General features: G+C 39.8%; 1 protein-coding gene and 1 pseudogene across 1 annotated transcript; both read right to left on the bottom strand.

The window, feature by feature from the left end:
* Positions 1-1,531: 1,531 nt before the first annotated feature.
* On the bottom strand, positions 1,532-10,196 carry LOC123583683 (annotated as a pseudogene).
* A 7,175-nt stretch (positions 10,197-17,371) lies between these two features.
* On the bottom strand, positions 17,372-18,310 carry LOC123583684 (olfactory receptor 11H6-like). Its single transcript, XM_045450825.1, has one exon. The coding sequence runs from the start codon at positions 18,308-18,310 to the stop codon at positions 17,372-17,374; it is 939 nt and encodes a 312-aa protein (XP_045306781.1).
* Between the last annotated feature and the right edge of the window lie 2,686 nt (positions 18,311-20,996).

Here is a 20,996-nt window from a genome sequence, read left to right on the forward strand (position 1 = left end):
ATCAACACCCCCCACCAGAGTGGTATATTTGTTACAACTGATGAACATACATTGACATAGAATCATCACCCAGTGTCCATAGTCTACATTAGGGTTCACTCTTGGTGTTGTATATTCTTCTGGTTTTAACAAATTTATGATGACATAAAACCACCAAACAAGCCAAAACAGAAGAATTTGGGATTTGTCTCCAAAGTTTGTATAAGTAGAAAGGAGATAAGCGTAAGGACTGGTGGAAAAGAAGTTTAAGTTATGCCTTTAAAGGCGTGGAGTGGGGCGCCTGGGTGGCGCAGTCGGTTAAGCGTCCGACTTCAGCCAGGTCACGATCTCGCGGTCCGGGAGTTCGAGCCCCGCGTCGGGCTCTGGGCTGACGGCTCAGAGCCTGGAGCCTGTTTCCGATTCTGTGTCTCCCTCTCTCTCTGCCCCTCCCCCGTTCATGCTCTGTCTCTCTCTGTCCCAAAAATAAATAAACGTTGAAAAAAAAAATTTAAAAAAAAAAAAATAAAAATAAAGGCGTGGAGTGCTAGAACCTAGACAAAAATGAAGGAGGACAACAAAGGATCACAGGGAAGATGCCACAGAACTTAATGACATTAAGATTGGGAATGAAAAGGTAAGGGATTTATGAAGGTTAAGATTTTAGGTTCAGGTTATAGATCAGTGGAGCCATTGACAAATAAGTATAGCTAGGGCTAATTTAAAAGGAGGTTATCAAATTTAGGGTCAGACATTTGAATTAGGAGTGGAATTTCATGAAAAAAAATATATATCCATTAGACCTACCTCCTAAAATGAAAGCACTGGCAAAATGTGGGAGTCAAGCAAGTCAATATAATCTTACTGAGGATGCTAGTTGGTGCCCAAAACTATACTTAGAATTATGGAATATGCAAAAGTAGTGCTTTAAAACTGTTCCTGAGGGGCACCTGGGTGGCTCAGTTGGTTGAGCATCTGACTTCAGCTCAGGTCATGATCTCATGGTTCATGAGATCAAGCCCCACATTGGGCTCAGTGCTGTCAGTGCAGAGCCTGCTTCAGATCCTCTGTCACTCTCTCTCTCTCTTCCCCTCCCACACTTGTGCTCTCCCAAAAATTAATGAAACCTTTTTTTTAAAAGAAAGTTTAAAACTGTCCCCAATATTGAGGTTTTTTTTTAAAAAAACTGGTTAATTATGTGTGTGATTGCAATACATTCAACATTTGTTATTCTCTGAAAAGAACAACTGGCTCTGATGAAAGCAGAATTTGAAAATGTTGAAAGACATCAAGTAGTATTTAATTAAAACCAAATGAAACTAAAAAACTCAATTATAGAGGAATACATGAAAATCTTACCAAGTTGTATTTCAAACTAACTGTATCTAAGGTAACTGCAACATAAGAATAATAACTTCTTAAGACTTAAATCATGAGTCTAGTGAATTTTTAAAAATCATCCTCCCAATATATTAAAATAAAATAAAATGAAGGGAAAAAACCATAATCTCATTTTTGTTACCTTCCATCCTCCTAGACTTGCCGTATACTAAATTCAACTTTTGAATCCTTTAGAGATTTCCCATAATAACACATTCAGAATTTTCTTGAGTGCCTCTTTCATATCTTTGTTCCAGAAGTTGTAAATCAAGGGATTAAAGAGTGGGGTTGCGAAAGCATAGAACAAGGTCACAAATTTCTGCATCCCAGGATAGTCCCCAGAACCTGGGCTAATGTACATCACCATGACTGAACCATAGAATAGACACACCACAGCAAGGTGGGAGGCACAAGTAAAGAAAGCCTTATGCCTTCCTGAGCCTGGGGGCACCTATCACACCACACTCAAGACACAGAACTAAGTGCCATGTACAGGAAAGTGAGAAAGATGATGAGAGAGCTATTGATACCACAGATTTGAGTAATTTCACATACTGGAGCACAGGACAATGCCAGCAAAAGTGCAAGATCACAGAGAAAATGGTCAGTGGTGTTTGGACCACAGAAAGGCACCTGAGATATTAGAGTCAAAGGAGTCAGTAACCAGAGAAAACCCCTACCCAGCAGAAGACCACTAACTGAGTGCATAGGCGGTGGGTCATTATGGTAGGATAGCAGAAAGGTCTACAAATGGCAAGTAATCAATCAAAAGACATCACTGACAGAAATAAGCCCTCAGCGGCACACATGGAAAAGAAGTAGAACTGGAGCAGGCAGCCAGCATAGGAGATACTCTTAGTCTGGGAGATGATGTTGGCCAACATTTTGGGCACATCAGAACTGACATAGCAGATCTCCAGGAAGGAGAAGGTGGCCAGGAGGATGTACATGGGTGCGTGGAGTTTCCGGCTTGACCACACGGCACAGATGATGGATGTGTTCCCCATGAGAGTCAGAAGGTAGATGAGGGAGAAGATGACAAAGAGGAGGATCTGGATCTCCCTGCGGCATGGGAAGCCCAGGAGGATGAACTCACTCACAGACCCAGAGATGTTAGTAGTCTCCACAGTCCTTATTAGTGTGACCTGTGGAAGTGACAGAAGACTGTAAGAACCACAGAAATATTAACACTATTTTTCTTCTTTCTTTGTCCTGGTGAAGAGATACATGCTTGTTTTCCTCAATTCAGGCTGGTGATATTACTAACTTCCCTTTGGAAGGGTGAGTTCTTTCCTTTTCATCTCCTTCCCTCTCTCATTTATTCAATAAACATTTATTATGTACGTATTATTGCCAGGCACTGTTCTGGGAGATAGCAAAAAAGTGATGAATAAAAATGCAGAGTCCCTGCTCTTTTGTAACTTATGTCAAATATATTTTGTTCAAAGCAACTTCAAACAATACATTCACGGCTCCAGAATTTCTACATAAAAGGAGTTTAGGAGCTTAAATCTGATTGGAAGAGATCTGAGGAGATTGACCTTGGAATCACATTTGCATAGAAAGGAAATTGTTTTTACTTTGACTATGTTTATTTTGGGGAAATTCATAGGGAGCCCCATACATCCTTCCACCTATATCACGGTGCTGCCACTGACACTGTAACAGCATATGACAAATCAGAACAAAATATTTTCTCGTCATGAGACATGATTATACTCAGTTGGAAAAAATAAGGAAAGGCTTTAGCAAAAGGTCAGTGACGGAGGCAGAACATTAATAGCATATACTAATGATAATGTGAAAAGATTTGGCTATAAGACGTTGTGTTTAGAGAAAAGCCCAAAAGAGTGAAAATTAGAGTACTTGTTAAGGAACAGTGGGATACAATTTTCACAGATTGGGCCACATGGCAGAGGACTCACTCACTGCCAGTCTAATTCAGGCTTCATTTGCTAGTCAATGGAAAACAATTGGAGCTAGACTAGTACAAGAACATAAGGATCAAAGGTTTATGGAAGCTACATTTGCAAGACAATTAGAGGGTAGTGAATTTGCAGTAAACTATTAGAAAGCAGTTTCAGTAGCCCAAAGAAAAAGCCTGAAGAGCCTGACTTAGGGTAATGTATAAGCAAAAAGATACCAGGAATGGATTCAAGAGACATGCAATGGTAGACACCTAACCTCCTAGGCTTTAAAATCAGTACAGGTAATGAAATGCTCCTCAGGAGCTGAGAAGACACAGAAAAGAGACCTCGCGTTCCATTTGCCACAGTAATACTCTTTAGATCTCTTCTGATTGTTCTCTCACCTGGGATGCCTCACAGGAGAGAGCCACTCTGAACATCCTGGCTCCTTCTGTTCCCACACGTCAACATGCTGAAGACAAGTGCTCATTTCCTTGCCTTTCCTAATAATAAAGAACAGACTGAGGGTTGGTGGAGGGAGGTGGGTGGGGAATGGGCTAAATGGGTGATGGGTACTGAGGAAGGCACTTGTGATGAGCACTGGATGTTATGTGTAAGTGATGAATCACTAAATTCTACTTCTAAAACCAATATTATACCATATGTTAACTAACTAGAATTTAAATAAAAACTTGAAACATTTTTTAAAAAGGTAAAAAAATGAACTATTTCCGTATAAAAAGAAAAGAAAAAGAAACTAGAAACTTAGAAAAACCTCCTACCCTCAAAGAACAGTTCTTTTGAAGGTGACCTGCAAAGACAGAATGATAACTTAATGAAGACATTTCTTTAATCCCATGTCTAATACGGTTTGTATAAGAGGAATGGTGTTTGCAAAGGAAAATAATCATGAAAATTTTGCTCCATTTTCTTATCAATAGATAAAATGGACATTGAGACACAGGAAAGAAGTTGTTGTTCCATGTGCCCAGACCTACTTATCCCAGTGCAGCCCAGAAGTCAGAGATATCAGCTCCTTGGTAGGATGCTTTTTGGTTCCTTTCTTTATAAAGATCCCTTTCAGGTTTTACTCAGAGAATAAAACAAGCCACAAATCTTTCCATTCCCCATTACTTATCCTTTCCAGACTCTGAAGCCTGTCTCTGGAGACCTCAACCCCAGGAGCAATGGAGGCAATTAACGTGCATCATACAGACTTGAGCATGTTTCACCCTCAGTGATTATCATATCGAAGATGAAAACTACACGAATGTGCACACATTCATAGGTGCACTCACAAATACACACGTATGCACATATACACACATATTCCAAGCTAACATAGTATTATTCCTTCCAGAGTTTCCTCTCCTAACCTTAAGAAACTACTTTTTTTTTAATATATGAAATTTATTGTCAAATTGGTTTCCATACAACACCCAGTGCTCATCCCAAAAGGTGCCCTCCTCAATACCCATCACCCACCCTCCCTTCCCTCCCACCCCCATCAAGCTTCAGTTTGTTCTCAGTTTTTAACAGTCTCTTATGTTTTGGCTCTCTCCCACTCTAACCTCTTTTTTTTTTTTTTCCTTCCCTTCCCCCATGGGTTTCTGTTAAGAAGAAACTACTTTTTTTTTTTAATTTTTGTTTATTTTTGAGAGCCAGAGCGCAAGAGAGCTTGTATGAGCAGGAGAGGGGCCGGGAGTGACAGAGAATCCCAAGCAGGCTCCATGCTGTCAGTGCAGAGCCCAACGCAGGGTTTGAATTTAGGAACTGTGAGATCATGATCCAGGCAGAAATCAAGAGTCAAATGCTTAACCAACTGAGCCACCTAGGCACCCCCTTCATAAGTTACTTCTTAGCTAAAAAATTTGTTTGACATGAGATGCTTTCATGTCATTACTTTCAAGCTTTGTTAGACCTAGAGTCTCCCATTCCTGTTGTCCAAATGACAGTTTAAAGATCCTGTCCACTATATCCTGAATGAGCCTATTAAACATCTACAGCATCTCCATACTTTTCAAACTGCTTATCCCTACACGTAGATCACATAGGATGGATGTTGGTCAACTAAGAAGTTAAGACACTGACAGAGACAAATTCATTTCCTCTTCTTCAAGTCAATAATATATTTTTTAAGGCTTCCTTGGAGATATGTATGCTCATGTAACTGAGTTCTAGTTAGTAGAATGTAATTAAAATTGATGTGTAACACTTGAAGCTTTATCCAGGCATCATCCTTGATGATCTTGGATATAATTAAGTATGTTGACCTAGGAAGCTAAGTTTTGAAGATGATGAAGGCAAGGATGGAAAATACCTTGAATTCCAGAATCATCATTTGAAGAACAATCATCTGTCAATCAGGAACACCCATCTGGATTTTAAGTAACCAGTGAACATGTTTCATATTTGTTTTTACAATTTTTTAAGTTTAATTTATTTTGAGAGAGAGCATGACAGAGACAGAGAGAGAGAGAATATGAACGCTGACAGTGCAGAGCTCCATGCAGGGCTTGATTTCACAATGGTAAGATCGTGACCTGAGCCAAAATCAAGAGCTGGACACTTAACCAACTGAGCCACGCAGGTGCCCCAAAACTTTTCATATTTGATCCACTAAAAAATAAGGTTGTTTGGAGAACAATGTGACTAATTGAATTAAATATTTAATTTTTGATAAATATATGAAGAAAACAATCTGTGGTTGACTATATTAAAATGTATATACTTGTGGGCTTATTCCCTTCAATTTTCTAATTCTAAAATGGCACAAATTAAAAAACAATGTTTATGAAGGATAAATTCTGAGAAATAAAAATTGTGAGTCATAAAGTGAGAGCATTTTAGATTTAGGTCAATGTAGCCACATTTCCCTCCAAAGACATTTCAGAGCTTTCTTCAGCACTATTACTTTTCTCTCTGTCCTTAGCAGCAAGACCTAGCTTTTCATACTGTGCTGCTGGCCTAGTTCTGCAAACTGGGCATTATAAATGAATATAGAAACACTATTTTATAGCTCCATTATGATGATGTATGTCAATATCAACTGAAAGAATATGGAACATATCCTTAAGACTTTTTTCATCCAAGGTGACCCAATGTCTACCCTTCAAACCTACAATGTACATCCTCAAGAACACAAGGCTAATCACCACACTAAACAAAAACCTGGGGAACTGTATTAACTGCCCATACACCATTATAAAACCAGCCTAACTCTCTTGCTATTTTAATAGCACATACAAGGGATGTAAGATTCTTCAGAACTCACTAGATCTGTTACTAAACCAGGTTATTACTCTTAGAACTCTCACAAATCTTACACATCATACATTTGTTGGAGAATTTTTTTTAATTTTTTTTATATTTCGGAATTTAGTTTTGAGAGAGAAAGAGTGCAAGCAGGGGAGGGGCAGAGAAAGAGGGAGACACAGAATCTGAAGCAGGATCCAGGCTCTGAGCTGTCAGCACAGAGCCCAATGCAGGGCTTGAACCCATGAACAGTGAGGTCATAACCTGAGCCGAAGTCGGACACTTAACCAACTGAGCCACACAGGCACCCCAAGAATTGTTATATTCTAATCTCTTAAGATAGGTTCCCATATTCTAGAACATAGCTTTTTAACCTCTTTACAAAGAGTAGTTTCAGGGCACCTGGGTGGCTCAGTTGGTTGAGCATCTGACTTCGGCTCTCAGGTCATGATCTCACAGTTTGTGAGTTCAAGCCCTGTGTTGGGCTCTGTGCTGACAGCTCGGAGCCTGGAGCCTGCTTCAGGTTCTGTGTCTCCCTCTCTCTCTGCCCCTCCCCAGCTCACAATCTCTCTCTCCCTCTCTTTCTCATAAATAAACATTTTTTAAAAAAATTTTTAAAGAGTAGTTTCTGCTGGCTCATAACAGCTGTAAAACACTTAACACAGACTTTGTCATAACTTCAATATGCAAGAGCAAAAAGCCTCCATGGAAATATGCTACAAAACACAGGGCTTGAGGTAACGTAAAGGAGTTGCTGTTGTTATTATCATTGTTATCCTTCCTTTTTAAATGGTTCTCAGATGGCAAGTCAAACATGTGGTCAAAGCCCAGAGATCTTTCCACTGTTTAGAGTCTATGGTGAATGAAAGGCTCAGAATTTCCATTTGGGCATGTTCAATTAGGAATGAAATATGATTTTAATTGAACACCTTCCCAACTGCAACTTCAAACTACTAACCTTAAACTCTGACAATGTTAATATAAAACAGAGATTTCCCACCTTGACTGTAAGACTCTGAGATGTCAGCTCTGTTTTCAAGAGGAATTGTGAAATTCTCAAAAGATTGAGTCAATACCATTAATTTGAATTCATCTTCTCCTTAAAGTTAATTGGATGGCTTACACTATGTTTGATGAAAGATGGAGCTATACTGTGGCACTCAGTGACACAGAACCTAAACAAAGATGCCAAATTTTCAAAAATGCATGTCTGATTATATCATTCTTTTGCTTTCAATTCTTAAATATTTCCTTCTCCCCTACAGGATCAAGTTCAACCTCTTTAGTGTCTCTAAGTTCCTGCCTCCCTAAGTTCATCTCCTTTCAGGACCACCCCCCCCCATTCATTCTAAACTCAGCAATACATGTGCTATATACTACTTCTTCTGCTTGTAATGTCATCATTCACCTTCCTCCCTCCCTTCTATCCAAAGAACTTCCAGCTTGTCATTCAAGATTCAGATGATTTATCAGGTTCTCTGTGAACTCTTCTTTGACACTTCCCACCTACACTTTCCTAACCTATATTTAGTCCAACACTCTTCTATGTTCCTCTGGCACCCTGTGCATTCCTCTCTCTCAGCATTTTTCATTGGAATTAACACATCTATGCCCACATAAGTCAAGAATTCCTCAAGAACAAGGATCCTATCATATGTATCCGTGTTTTGCCAATACCAAGTGTGCTGCTTGGAAGACTTTGTAGGCCCCAGAATTCCATGTGTAAGACCACATATCCTCTGGCCTCCACACCACCATCAGCAAGACTAAAGAGAAGCAGCAAAGCTCTACCGTCTCCTGGTAAAGTTACCCTCATCTCCCTCCCCATCAACCTTTCTACACTGTCTGCTGTGAAGGCAGCATCAGTACATTGCCTTCTCCCAAAATGGCTATGATCTCACCCCACTAGTAACAAAGAGAGTCTTCCTTGTCTCTTTTGCTGCTTCCAGGTTTTTATCCCTCCTTCCTCTCTAAAAGCTATGTTTTAAAGTTCAATCACCCTTTAGAGAAAGAAGACAAAGAGGAATAGAGACAGAATAAAGAAAAGACAAGAAGTCATTTATCTAAGGTTACTTACTGAAAGCTCCCAATCTAGTAACCATAATCCACCCCATCCACACCCACTCTCATTACAAAGGAGAACATAAGAAGCCACAGAACAGCACTGTCCATTATGGTAACCACTAGCTAGCTGTGGCTACTGGCACTCAAAATATGACTGGTCCATATTGAGATGTACTGTAAGTATGAAATTCAGCCCCATTGTCAAGACTTAGTATACAAAAAACTAATACAAAATATCTGGTTAATAATTTTATATTGATTACAAGTTAAAACATTTTTATATTGAACTAATGGGTCATTAAAATTAATTTCACTGTTTCTTTTCACTTTTTGTGTGGTAGAAAATTTTACATTATACATGTTGCTTGCATGTGTCGCTCATCTATTTCTGGGATGGGTATGTAAGATCAAGTCCACCTGAGGTGTGCAGTGCTAGACAGAGAGAGAAAGACAGATACCATATTATTTCATTCATATGTGGAATTTAAGAAACAAAACAGATGAACATAGGGGAAGGAGGAAAAAGAGAGGCAAACAAACCACAAGAGACTCTTAATCATAGAGAACAAACTGAGGGTTGATGGAGGGAGGTGGGTGAGGGATGGGCTAATGGGTTTTGGGTACTCAGGAGGGCACTTGTGTTGAGCACTGGGTGTTATATGTAAGTGATGAATCACTAAATTCTACTCCTGAAACCAATATTATACTATACGTTAACTAACTAGAATTTAAATAAAAACTTGAAAAAAAAGAAAAGCATACAGACAGAAGATGAGCTCTCTTCCTCCTTGAGGTCAGGCACATCACAACTCTGGCTCACAGTGGGGGAGGAATTTGACACCAGGCAGAAGCCAGTCAGCTCAGCTAGGAGGTACTTCAGAGCCTCAGGAGAGGTTCTACTATGTGATCTAAAGACTTGGCAACACTGAGCAGCCTCAGAGCAAATTTCTCCATGTGCCAAGGGTTTCCACACCTCAGGCCAGAACCAAAATTATTCCTTTCTTTAATTTTATCCCTGGTGATAATGCAGTTTCTAACAATCATGAGCACTAGGGTAGAAGAAACTCCCTGAGGTGAAAGTCTGCCCTTGGAGGTGGGGGGGGTGGCTGCCTCCTTGAGACCACTCTCTGTGTCCTCAAAGAGCAAAACAAAGGGGCAGGCACCTTGGGGGGCAGAGCAATGATAGAGGTGGGGAGTGGAGACATATTCGTGACCTGAAGGGAAAAAATCCTATCCTATCTGTAGTTTCAATTACTGAGAAAAAGCTGTAACAGCAACATCACAAGATGGAAAGAAAATGCACACACAGACAAGACTGCAGCAGCAGGTGTTGCTGGAAAAGAATATAATGACAATGCTAACATTATAACAATCAAAAACAAAAACAAAAACAAAAACAAAACTGGCATTGGTAATGCGCTTTACATTTCAAAATTATTTTTAATTGTGGTAAAGTATATATCACATGACATTTAACAAATCTTAATATTTTAAGTGCACAGTTCAGTGGCATTAAGCACGTTCACACTGTTGAGCAACCATTACCACCATTGGTCTCCAGAATTCTTCATCTTCCAAAACAGAATGTGTATCCATTAAACAATTATTCTCCATCCCCCTTCCCCAGCCCCTGGCAACCACCATTCTACTTCCTATCTCTATGAATTTGACTGCTCTAGGAACCTTATAAAAGTGAGATTATACAGTCTTTGTCATTTTGTGAGAAGCTGGTGCATCCATGTTTCAGAATTTTCTTTCTTTTTTTTAACGTTTTATTTTTGAGAGAGAGAAATCAGAGCACAAGTGGGGGAGGGGCAGAGAGAGAGGGAGACACAGAATTTGAAGCAGGCTCCAGACTCTGAGCTGTCAGCACAGAGCCCGACACAGGGCTCAAACTCATGAACCTTGAAATCATGACCTTAGCCGAAGTCAGACGCTTAACCGACCAAACCACCCAGGCGCCCCAGAATTTCCCTTCTTTTTATAAGGCTGAATAATATTACAGTGTTTGTATATATCACATTTTGTTGATCCATTCATCTGTAGATGGACATTTGACTGCTTTCATCTTTTGACTGTACTTTGCATTTTACAAATACTTTTATATGTGATTGATCATTTGATCCACATAAAACCTCCAAAGTGTCCTTTTTATTTTTTTTTTAATATATGAAATTTATTGCCAAATTGGTTTCCATACAACACCCAGTGCTCATCCCCAAAGGTGCCCTCCTCAATACCCATCACTCACCCTTCCCTCCCTCCCACCCCCCATCAACCCTCAGTTTGTTCTCAGCTTTTAACAGTCTCTTATGCTTTGGCTCTCTCCCACTCTAACCTCTTTTTTTTTTTTTCCTTCCCCTCCCCCATGGGTTTCTGTTAAGTTTCTCAGGATCCACATAAGAGTGAAACCATATGGTATCTGTCTCTCTCTGCATGGCTTATTTCACTTAGCATCACACTCTCCAGTTCCATCCAAGTTGCTACAAAAGGCCATATTTCATTTTTTCTCATTGCCACGTAGTATTCCATTGTGTATATAAACCACAATTTCTTTATCCATTCATCAGTTGATGGACATTTAGGCTCTTTCCATAATTTGGCTATTGTTGAGAGTGCTGCTATAAACATTGGGGTACAGGTGCCCCTATGCATCAGTACTCCTGTATCCCTTGGATAAATTCCTAGCAGTGCTATTGCTGGGTCATAGGGTAGGTCTATTTTTAATTTTCTGAGGAATCTCCACACTGCTTTCCAGAGCGGCTGCACCAATTTGCATTCCCACCAACAGTGCAAGAGGGTTCCTGTTTCTCCACATCCTCTCCAGCATCTATAGTCTCCTGATTTGTTCATTTTGGCCACTCTGACTGGCGTGAGGTGATACCTGAGTGTGGTTTTGATTTGTATTTCCCTGATAAGGAGCGACGTTGAGCATCTTTTCATGTGCCTGTTGGCCATCCGGATGTCTTCTTTAGAGAAGTGTCTATTCATGTTTTCTGCCCATTTCTTCACTGGGTTATTTGTTTTTCGGGTGTGGAGTTTGGTGAGCTCTTTATAGATTTTGGATACTAGCCCTTTGTCCGATATGTCATTTGCAAATATCTTTTCCCATTCCGTTGGTTGCCTTTTAGTTGTGTTGGTTGTTTCCTTTGCTGTGCAGAAGCTTTTTATCTTCATAAGGTCCCAGTAATTCACTTTTGCTTTTAATTCCCTTGCCTTTGGGGATGTATCGAGTAAGAGATTGCTACGGCTGAGGTCAGAGAGGTCTTTTCCTGCTTCCTCCTCTAAGGTTTTGATGGTTTCCTGTCTCACATTCAGGTCCTTTATCCATTTTGAGTTTATTTTTGTGAATGGTGTGAGAAAGTGGTCTAGTTTCAACCTTCTGCATGTTGCTGTCCAGTTCTCCCAGCACCATTTGTTAAAGAGACTGTCTTTTTTCCATTGGATGTTCTTTCCTGCTTTGTCAAAGATGAGTTGGCCATTGGTTGTGGGTCTAGTTCTGGGGTTTCTATTCTATTCCATTGGTCTATGTGTCTGTTTTTGTGCCAATACCATGCTGTCTTGATGATGACAGCTTTGTAGTAGAGGCTAAAGTCTGGGATTGTGATGCCTCCTGCTTTGGTCTTCTTCTTCAAAATTCCTTTGGCTATTCGGGGCCTTTTGTGGTTCCATATGAATTTTAGGATTGCTTGTTCTAGTTTCGAGAAGAATGCTGGTGCAATTTTGATTGGGATTGCATTGAATGTGTAGATAGCTTTGGGTAGTATTGACATTTTGACAATATTTATTTTTCCAATCCATGAGCAGGGAATGTCTTTCCATTTCTTTAAATCTTCTTCAATTTCCTTCATCAGCTTTCTATAGTTTTCAGCATACAGATCTTTTACATCTTTGGTTAGATTTATTCCTAGGTATGTTATGCTTCTTGGTGCAATTGTGAATGGGATCAGTTTCTTTATTTGTCTTTCTGTTGCTTCATTGTTAGTGTATAAGAATGCAACTGATTTCTGTACATTGATTTTGTATCCTGCAACTTTGCTGAATTCATGTATCAATTCTAGCAGACTTTTGGTGGAGTCTATCGGATTTTCCATGTATAATATCATGTCATCTGCAAAAAGCGAAAGCTTGATTTCATCTTTGCCAATTTTGATGCCTTTGATTTCCTTTTGTTGTCTGATTGCTGATGCTAGAACTTCCAGCACTATGTTAAACAACAGCAGTGAGAGTGGGCATCCCTGTCGTGTTCCTGATCTCAGGGAAAAAGCTCTCAGTTTTTCCCCATTGAGGATGATGTTAGCTGTGGGCTTTTCATAAATGGCTTTTATGATCTTTAAGTATGTTCCTTCTATCCCGACTTTCTCAAGGGTTTTTATTAAGAAAGGGTGCTGGATTTTGTCAAAGGCCTTTTCTGCATCGATTGACAGGATCATATGGTTCTTCTCTCTTTTTTTGTTAATGTGATGTATCACGTTGATTGATTTGTGAATGTTGAACCAGCCCTGCATCCCAGGAATGAATCCCACCTGATCATGGTGAATAATTCTTTTTATATGCCGTTGAATTCGATTTGCTAGTATCTTATTGAGAATTTTTGCATCCGTATTCATCAGGGATATTGGCCGGTAGTTCTCTTTTTTTACTGGGTCTCTGTCTGGTTTAGGAATCAAAGTAATACTGGCTTCATAGAATGAGTCTGGAAGTTTTCCTTCCCTTTCTATTTCTTGGAATAGCTTGAGAAGGATAGGTATTATCTCTGCTTTAAACGTCTGGTAGAACTCCCCTGGGAAGCCATCTGGTCCTGGACTCTTATTTGTTGGGAGATTTTTGATAACCGATTCAATTTCTTCGCTGGTTATGGGTCTGTTCAAGCTTTCTATTTCCTCCTGATTGAGTTTTGGAAGAGTGTGTGTGTTTAGGAATTTGTCCATTTCTTCCAGGTTGTCCAATTTGTTGGCATATTTTTTCATAGTATTCCCTGATAATTGTTTGTATCTCTGAGGGATTGGTTGTAATAATTCCATTTTCATTCATGATTTTATCTATTTGGGTCATCTCCCTTTTCTTTTTGGGAAGCCTGGCTAGAGGTTTGTCAATTTTGTTTATTTTTTCAAAAAACCAACTCTTGGTTTCGTTGATCTGCTCTACAGTTTTTTTAGACTCTATATTGTTTATTTCTGCTCTGATCTTTATTATTTCTCTTCTTCTGCTGGGTTTAGGCTGCCTTTGCTGTTCTGCTTCTATTTCCTTTAGGTGTGCTGTTAGATTTTGTATTTGGGATTTTTCTTGTTTCTTGAGATAGGCCTGGATTGCAATGTATTTTCCTCTCAGGACTGCCTTCGCTGCATCCCAAAGTGTTTGGATTGTTGTATTTTCATTTTCGTTTGTTTCCATATATTTTTTAATTTCTTCTCTAATTGCCTGGTTGACCCACTCATTCGTTAGTAGGGTGTTCTTTAACCTCCATGCTTTTGGAGGATTTCCATAGTTTTTCTTGTGGTTGATTTCAAGCTTCATAGCATTGTGGTCTGAAAGTATACATGGTATAATTTCAATTCTTGTAAACTTATGAAGGGCTGTTTTGTGACCCAGTATGTGATCTATCTTGGAGAATGTTCCATGTGCATTCGAGAAGAAAGTATATTCTGTTGCTTTGGGATGCAGAGTTCTAAATATATCTGTCAAGTCCATCTGATCCAATGTCTCATTCAGGGCCCTTGTTTCTTTACTGACCGTGTGTCTAGATGATCTATCCATTGTTGTAAGTGGGGTGTTAAAGTCCCCTGCAATTACCACATTCTTATCAATAAGGTTGCTTATGTTTATGAGTAGTTGTTTTATATACTTGGGGGCTCCGGTATTCGGCGCATAGACATTTATAATTGTTAGCTCTTCCTAATGGATAGACCCTGTAACTATTATATAATGTCCTTCTTCATCTCTTGTTACAGCCTTTAATTTAAAGTCTAGTTTGTCTGATATAAGTATGGCTACTCCAGCTTTCTTTTGGCTTCCAGTAGCATGATAAATAGTTCTCCATCCCCTCACTCTCAATCTAAAGGTGTCCTCAGGTCTAAAATGAGTCTCTTGTAGACAGCAAATAGATGGGTCTTGTTTTTTTATCCATTCTGATACCCTATGTCTTTTGGTTGGCGCATTTAATCCATTTACATTCAGTGTTATTATAGAAAGATACGGGTTTAGAGTCATTGTGATGTCTGTATGTTTTATGCTTGTAGTGATATCTCTGGTATTTTGTCTCACAGGGTCCCCCTTAGGATCTCTTGTAGGGCTGGTTTAGTGGTGACAAATTCCTTCAGTTTTTGTTTGTTTGGGAAGACCTTTATCTCTCCTTCTATTCTAAATGACAGACTTGCTGGATAAAGGATTCTCGGCTGCATATTTTTTCTGTCTAGCACACTGAAAATCCCGTGCCAATTCTTTCTGGCTGCCAAGTTTCAAAAGAGAGATCAGTCACGAGTCTTATAGGTCTCCCTTTATATGTGAGGGCACGTTTACCCCTTGCTGCTTTCAGAATTTTCTCTTTATCCTTGTATTTTGCCAGTTTCACTATGATATGTCGTGCAGAGGATCGATTCAAGTTACGTCTGAAGGGAGTCCTCTGTGCCTCTTGGATTTCAATGCCTTTTTCCTTCCCCAGTTCAGGGAAGTTCTCAGCTATTATTTCTTCAAGTACCCCTTCAGCACCTTTCCCTCTCTCTTCCTCCTCTGGGATACCAATTATGCGTATATTATTTCTTTTTAGTGTATCACTTAGTTCTCTAATTTTCCCCTCATACTCCTGGATTTTGTTATCTCTCTTTCTCTCAGCTTCCTCTTTTTCCATAACTTTATCTTCTAGTTCACCTATTCTCTCCTCTGCCTCTTCAATCCGAGCTGTGGTGGTCTCCATTTTGTTTTGCATTTCATTTAAAGCGTTTTTCAGCTCCTCGTGACTGTTCCTTAGTCCCTTGATCTCTGTAGCAAGGGATTCTCTGCTGTCCTGTATACTGTTTTCAAGCCCGGCGATTAATTTTATGACTATTATTCTAAATTCACTTTCTGTTATATTATTTAAATCCTTTTTGATCAGCTCATTAGCTGTTGTTATTTCCTGGAGATTCTTCTGAGGGGAATTCTTCCGCTTGGTCATTTTGGATAGTCCCTGGCGTGGTGAGGACCTGCAGGGCACTTCCCCTGTGCTGTGGTGTATAACTGGAGTTGGTGGGCGGGGCCGCAGTCCGACCTGATGTCTGCCCCCAGCCCACCGCTGGGGCCACAGTCAGACTGGTGTGTGCCTTCTCTTCCCCTCTCCTAGGGGCGGGATTCACTGTGGGGTGGCGTGGCCCGTCTGGGCTACTTGCACACTGCCAGGCTTGTGATGCTGGGGATCTGGCGTATTAGCTGGGGTGGGTAGGCAAGGTGCACAGGGGCAGGAGGGGCAGGCTTAGCTCGCTTCTCCTTAGGTGATCCACTTCAGGAGGGGCCCTGTGGCAGAGGGAGGGAGTCAGATCCGCTGCCGGAGGTTTGGCTCCGCAGAAGCACAGAGTTGGGTATTTGCGCGGAGCGAGCAAGTTCCCTGGCAGGAACTGGTTCCCTTTGGGATTTTGGCTGGGGGATGGGCGGGGGAGATGGCGCTGGTGAGCGCCTTTGTTCCCCACCAAACTGAGCTCTGTCGTCCGGGGGCTCAGCAGCTCTCCCTCCCTTTGTCTTCCAGCCTCCCGCTTTCCAAGCAGAGCTGTTAGCTTATAACTTTACAGATATCAAGTCCCGCTTGCTGTCAGAACACAGTCCGTCCGGCCCCTCCGCTTTTGCCAGCCAGACTCGGGGGCTCTGCTTGGCCGGCGAGCCGCCCCTCCGCCCCGGCTCCCTCCCGCCAGTCCGTGGAGCGCGCACCGCCTTGCTGCCCTTCCTACCCTCTTCTGTGGGCCTCTTGTCTGCGCTTGGCTCCGGCGACTCCGTTCTGCTAATCCTCTGGCGGTTTTCTGGGTTATTTAGGCAGGTGTAGGTGGAATCTAAGTGATTAGCAGGACGCGCGTGAGCCCAGCGTCCTCCTACGCCGCCATCTTCCTGACCTCCTCCAAAGTGTCCTTTTTAAAAATTGGGAATGAAGGCTTTGATTCACTGAGGTGGAACCAGAACACAGTCTTCATCAATCTTTGTCCAACAAATCAGTGTCATCATCTTCATAACACAAAGAAATGTGGGGAGGAGGTGGAGCAAAAATTATTCTTGTCTTGGTTTGTATTTATACAGACCTCCTTCAAGAAACAAAACTTTTTTTTCCTTAAAAGTACACTCTTTTTTCTTTATATAAATATAATATGATTATCATTTCACAGTTTGACAAAAGAAACTGCTGAAGCTCTTACTTGACAATGATAGCTAATGATAATAAATTTGGATATAATTGTTATTAATAATAATATATTATCATATCATATAATATTATTGAGAGCCAGGCACTATTTTAAATGATTCCATATAGTAAGTCATTTAATCTCAAACATTCTATAATATAGATATGATTATTAAGGTCATCTCCAGTTAAAATTGGAAAAACAGATAACTCAAATAACAGATACTCAAATAACAATTTGAGTAACTTGACCATAGTCACTCAATCAATACAGAATGCAGACAAGCTTGGAATTTTAAGGAATTCTCATGTGGACACATTCTAGATCTAGCTCCTTTTCCTACTTTTAAGTATAATTTTTCTATATTCTTTATAACATAACTCAAAAGGAATTTATTGCACTATGTCATCTCCCATTCAGGAATTATTTCTAAACTTTACACATAACTTTCCTCAGGGCAACTTTCATCTCCTTATTCCTGAGGCTGTAGATCAGAGGGTTTAAAAGTGGAGTTGCAATTGAGTATAACATGGTCAAGAACTTCTGCATACCAGGCTGATTGGCTGCCCCTGGGCTTACATACATCACCATGACTGAGCCATAAAATAGGGACACCACTATCAGGTGGGAGGCACACGTGGAGAAGGCTTTTTTCTTACCTGAACCTTTGGGAACCTGAACCACAGCTCGAAGGACCAGTGTGTAGGACACAAGGATATAGAACAAAGTGATGAATGTTATAACAGCACTGAAAATGCTACAGGTCAGAGTTGTCTTGGGGACAGGTAAACATGATATGGCCAGCATTGCCCCAAGATCACACAGGTAGTGGTCAATGACATTTGAACCACAAAATGGAACTTGGGAGATAAGTATGGCTGGGGTCACCAACCAGAGAAAGCCACCCGCCCAGCAAGCAGACACAAGGGTTCCACAGACTTTCCCAGTCATTATGGTAGAATAGTGCAGTGGGTGGCAGATGGCAACATACCTATCTAATGCCATGAGGGCCAGAAAGAAGAGTTCTGTAGCACAAAGAGAGAGGAAGATGTAGAACTGTAAGATGCAGCCATTATAAGAGATGGTCTTGGTCTTGGATAGGAAGTTGAGCAACATGTTGGGTACATTGGAACTGATGTAGCAGATCTCCAGGAAAGAGAAGTTGGCCAATAAAGTGTACATAGGGGTGTGGAGTTGCTGGTTCCACCACACAGCACAGATAATAGCACTGTTGCCCAACAAGGTCAAGATGTAGATGACAGAGAACAAAACAAAAAGGAGAACTTCTATTTCTTGACTACACGAGAAACCCAGGAGGCTGAATTCATGAATGACAGCAGTGACATTATTGTTAGGCAAAACATACATTTCTTTGCAACCTAGAATGTGCACAGATGTAATCAGAACTGCATAATAAGAATCTCCTATTTTATTCAGCCCTCCATACCTCAACCTCTCATCAGAACCAGGCAGTATTTTTAAGTAGAGAAAAAATGGAATATTAATATTTAGTCAACATGAAGAATTTGTATCAAAATAGCTCTGTTATAAGACAAATAGAAAAAACACCACTGGTAATGTTACTTTGAATATTACTTTACTTTAAATGTTTTCTCTAGAGCTTTTTCTTCCAATTTTAGCCTCTACACTTCAACTGCTCACTTTATTTAACTCAAGTATAGCTAATAAGCTTTAGGAAGGAATTTATGCCCTCAAACTGCACTGAAATATTTTATTGCCAACATATTATTTCAATCAACATCACAAGATCCATAAATTCTCCCTATTTATCTACATTATTATAGAAGCTTGGTACATCACAATAAAAATACACATCCATAAATGAATACATTAATTCATTAATTACTTTCCATTAAAGACTTGCATCCCCAGATGATTCTAGTGTGACAAAAACAATGCTCGGCTTTTGAGAACTACTATTTTACCATATGGGTGCCAGAGAAGTTTGAATTCAGGGAAGATTGTCTTAGAAGATTTGAATGGAGAGCAATGAAAGTAAAATATAGAGCTTAGACTACAGGCTTAGAAGCACAATATGTAAGATAAAAGAGGGTTCATAAATAACTGAATGATAATTCAGCAATTCCCAGTCTAACTTAGGAATGTAGCATGTACTTTAAAAACAATTAAATTAATTCATTTTAATTTGATTCAAATTATCCAATGTGGAATCCCTTTTATTCATGTTAGCTATATAGTATTTCAGTCCCTTTGCAAAATTTGCCAGTTTACTATTTTTTAAAATGATATCACATACTTTACTTTTTAGTTGAAACAGGTTTTCCACCCATTTTTATTTCCTATGTATTTTATATCATTTCCCCTCAATTTTCATTTTAAATATATAGAGCTTAGTGAAAAAACAAAAAGCTTGACACCTTAATGTTTTCTAAGTAGAAAGTCAAAGTGACTGTTTAAGAATGAGGTGTCATGCAAACTGGTGCAGCTGCTCTAGAAAAGAGTGGGGAGATTCCTCAAAAAATTAAAAATAGAACTGCTCTATGACCCAGCAATAGCACTGCTAGGAATTTACCCAAGGGGAGAGGGGAAAATGAGTGATGGCCATTGAGGAGGGCACTTGTTGGGATGAACACTGGGTGTTGTATGGAAACCAATTTGACAATAAATTATATTTTTTTTAATTTTTTTTTCAACGTTTATTTATTTTTGGGACAGAGAGAGACAGAGCATGAATGGGGGAGGGGCAGAGAGAGAGGGAGACACAGAATCAGAAACAGGCTCCAGGCTCTGAGCCATCAGCCCAGAGCCTGACGCGGGGCTCGAACTCACGGACCGTGAGATCGTGACCTGGCTGAAGTCGGACGCTTAACCGACTGCGCCACCCAGGCGCCCCGTTTTTTTTTTTTTAATTTTTTTTCAACGTTTATTTATTTTTGGGACAGAGAGAGACAGAGCATGAACGGGGGAGGGGCAGGGAGAGAGGGAGACACAGAATCGGGAACAGGCTCCAGGCTCTGAGCCATCAGCCCAGAGCCAGATTATATTTTTTTAAAAAATGAGCTAAACTTAAAAAAAAAAATAATGAGGTGTCAGTTTTACCATAATTAGAAATGGGTTTTTTTTTAGTTTTAAAGGAAAATAAAGAGTCAGAATTCAGAAAGACTTAACTGAAATCCTAGCCCTTTTTAATATAAGATTTATGACCTGCGACAAGTGACTTTCTCTTTCTCTGAGTTTCAATTTCTTTATCTGCAAAATCAGGGTAACAGTACCTACTGTTAACAAAATATAATCATGTTCATGAAGCACCTAACACAGTGCTTACCATAAAGTAAATGTTCAGTGTGGGAGGGCTCATTTTATTGCCATTTTATTTATTTATTACCATAAGCAAAATATGAGCTGGTTCTTCCTAAAAAGTATTTGTTTGAACCTAAAAAGAAAAAGAATATTCAGCTTTCATACACATTCTTCTCCTTTTGCATATTCAATCTTAGGAATGATATGAGATTAATGCACTTCCATGCCACTAACATTTGAAAACATGTTCTAAAATTGCATTTGGACCTCAGAATAAATCTCTCGATAAAAACATTATACCTTCATTACAGAATGGCCCAAAGAAGCCCAATTTGATCAATGCAATCACTTTAATTACTCCTTACTCCTTGAATTGAGCCCCTTTTAACATTATTCTATATAATTTTCCTTTCTCTGATTCCAACTTGTTGGCTTATATTCTGCTTTCAGTCCCTTTCACACAGCACTTCAACTACAGATTTTGTTACAGATTTTTGTGGGTTTCCCGAAATGAACGATTATTAGGAAAATTCTTCTTGGGGGGAAAAATCCATTTTAATTAAACTTATGAGTCCAGGCACAACTCTCTCCTCTACTGACTTACATACGTGAAAGCTGGGAGGGTAGAAGTGAAATTGTGTCCCTAGGTCTGGACTGATAAAACTTTTTTTTTATCCAGAGAAAAACTTCAAGATTTTAGAAATATTCAATAGTTTCCTGTGTCAAAGGGTAATAAATCAAAGAGACAAGACTTGAACCCAGGTTTGTATGA

The sequence above is a fragment of the Leopardus geoffroyi genome, chromosome B3, assembly GCF_018350155.1.
Source record: "Leopardus geoffroyi isolate Oge1 chromosome B3, O.geoffroyi_Oge1_pat1.0, whole genome shotgun sequence".
Lineage (NCBI taxonomy): Eukaryota > Metazoa > Chordata > Mammalia > Carnivora > Felidae > Leopardus > Leopardus geoffroyi.

Coding starts and splice junctions, on each gene's coding strand:
- LOC123583684 (XM_045450825.1), bottom strand. CDS start 18,310: ATGTATGTTTTGCCTAACAATAATGTCACTGCTGTCATTCATGAATTC.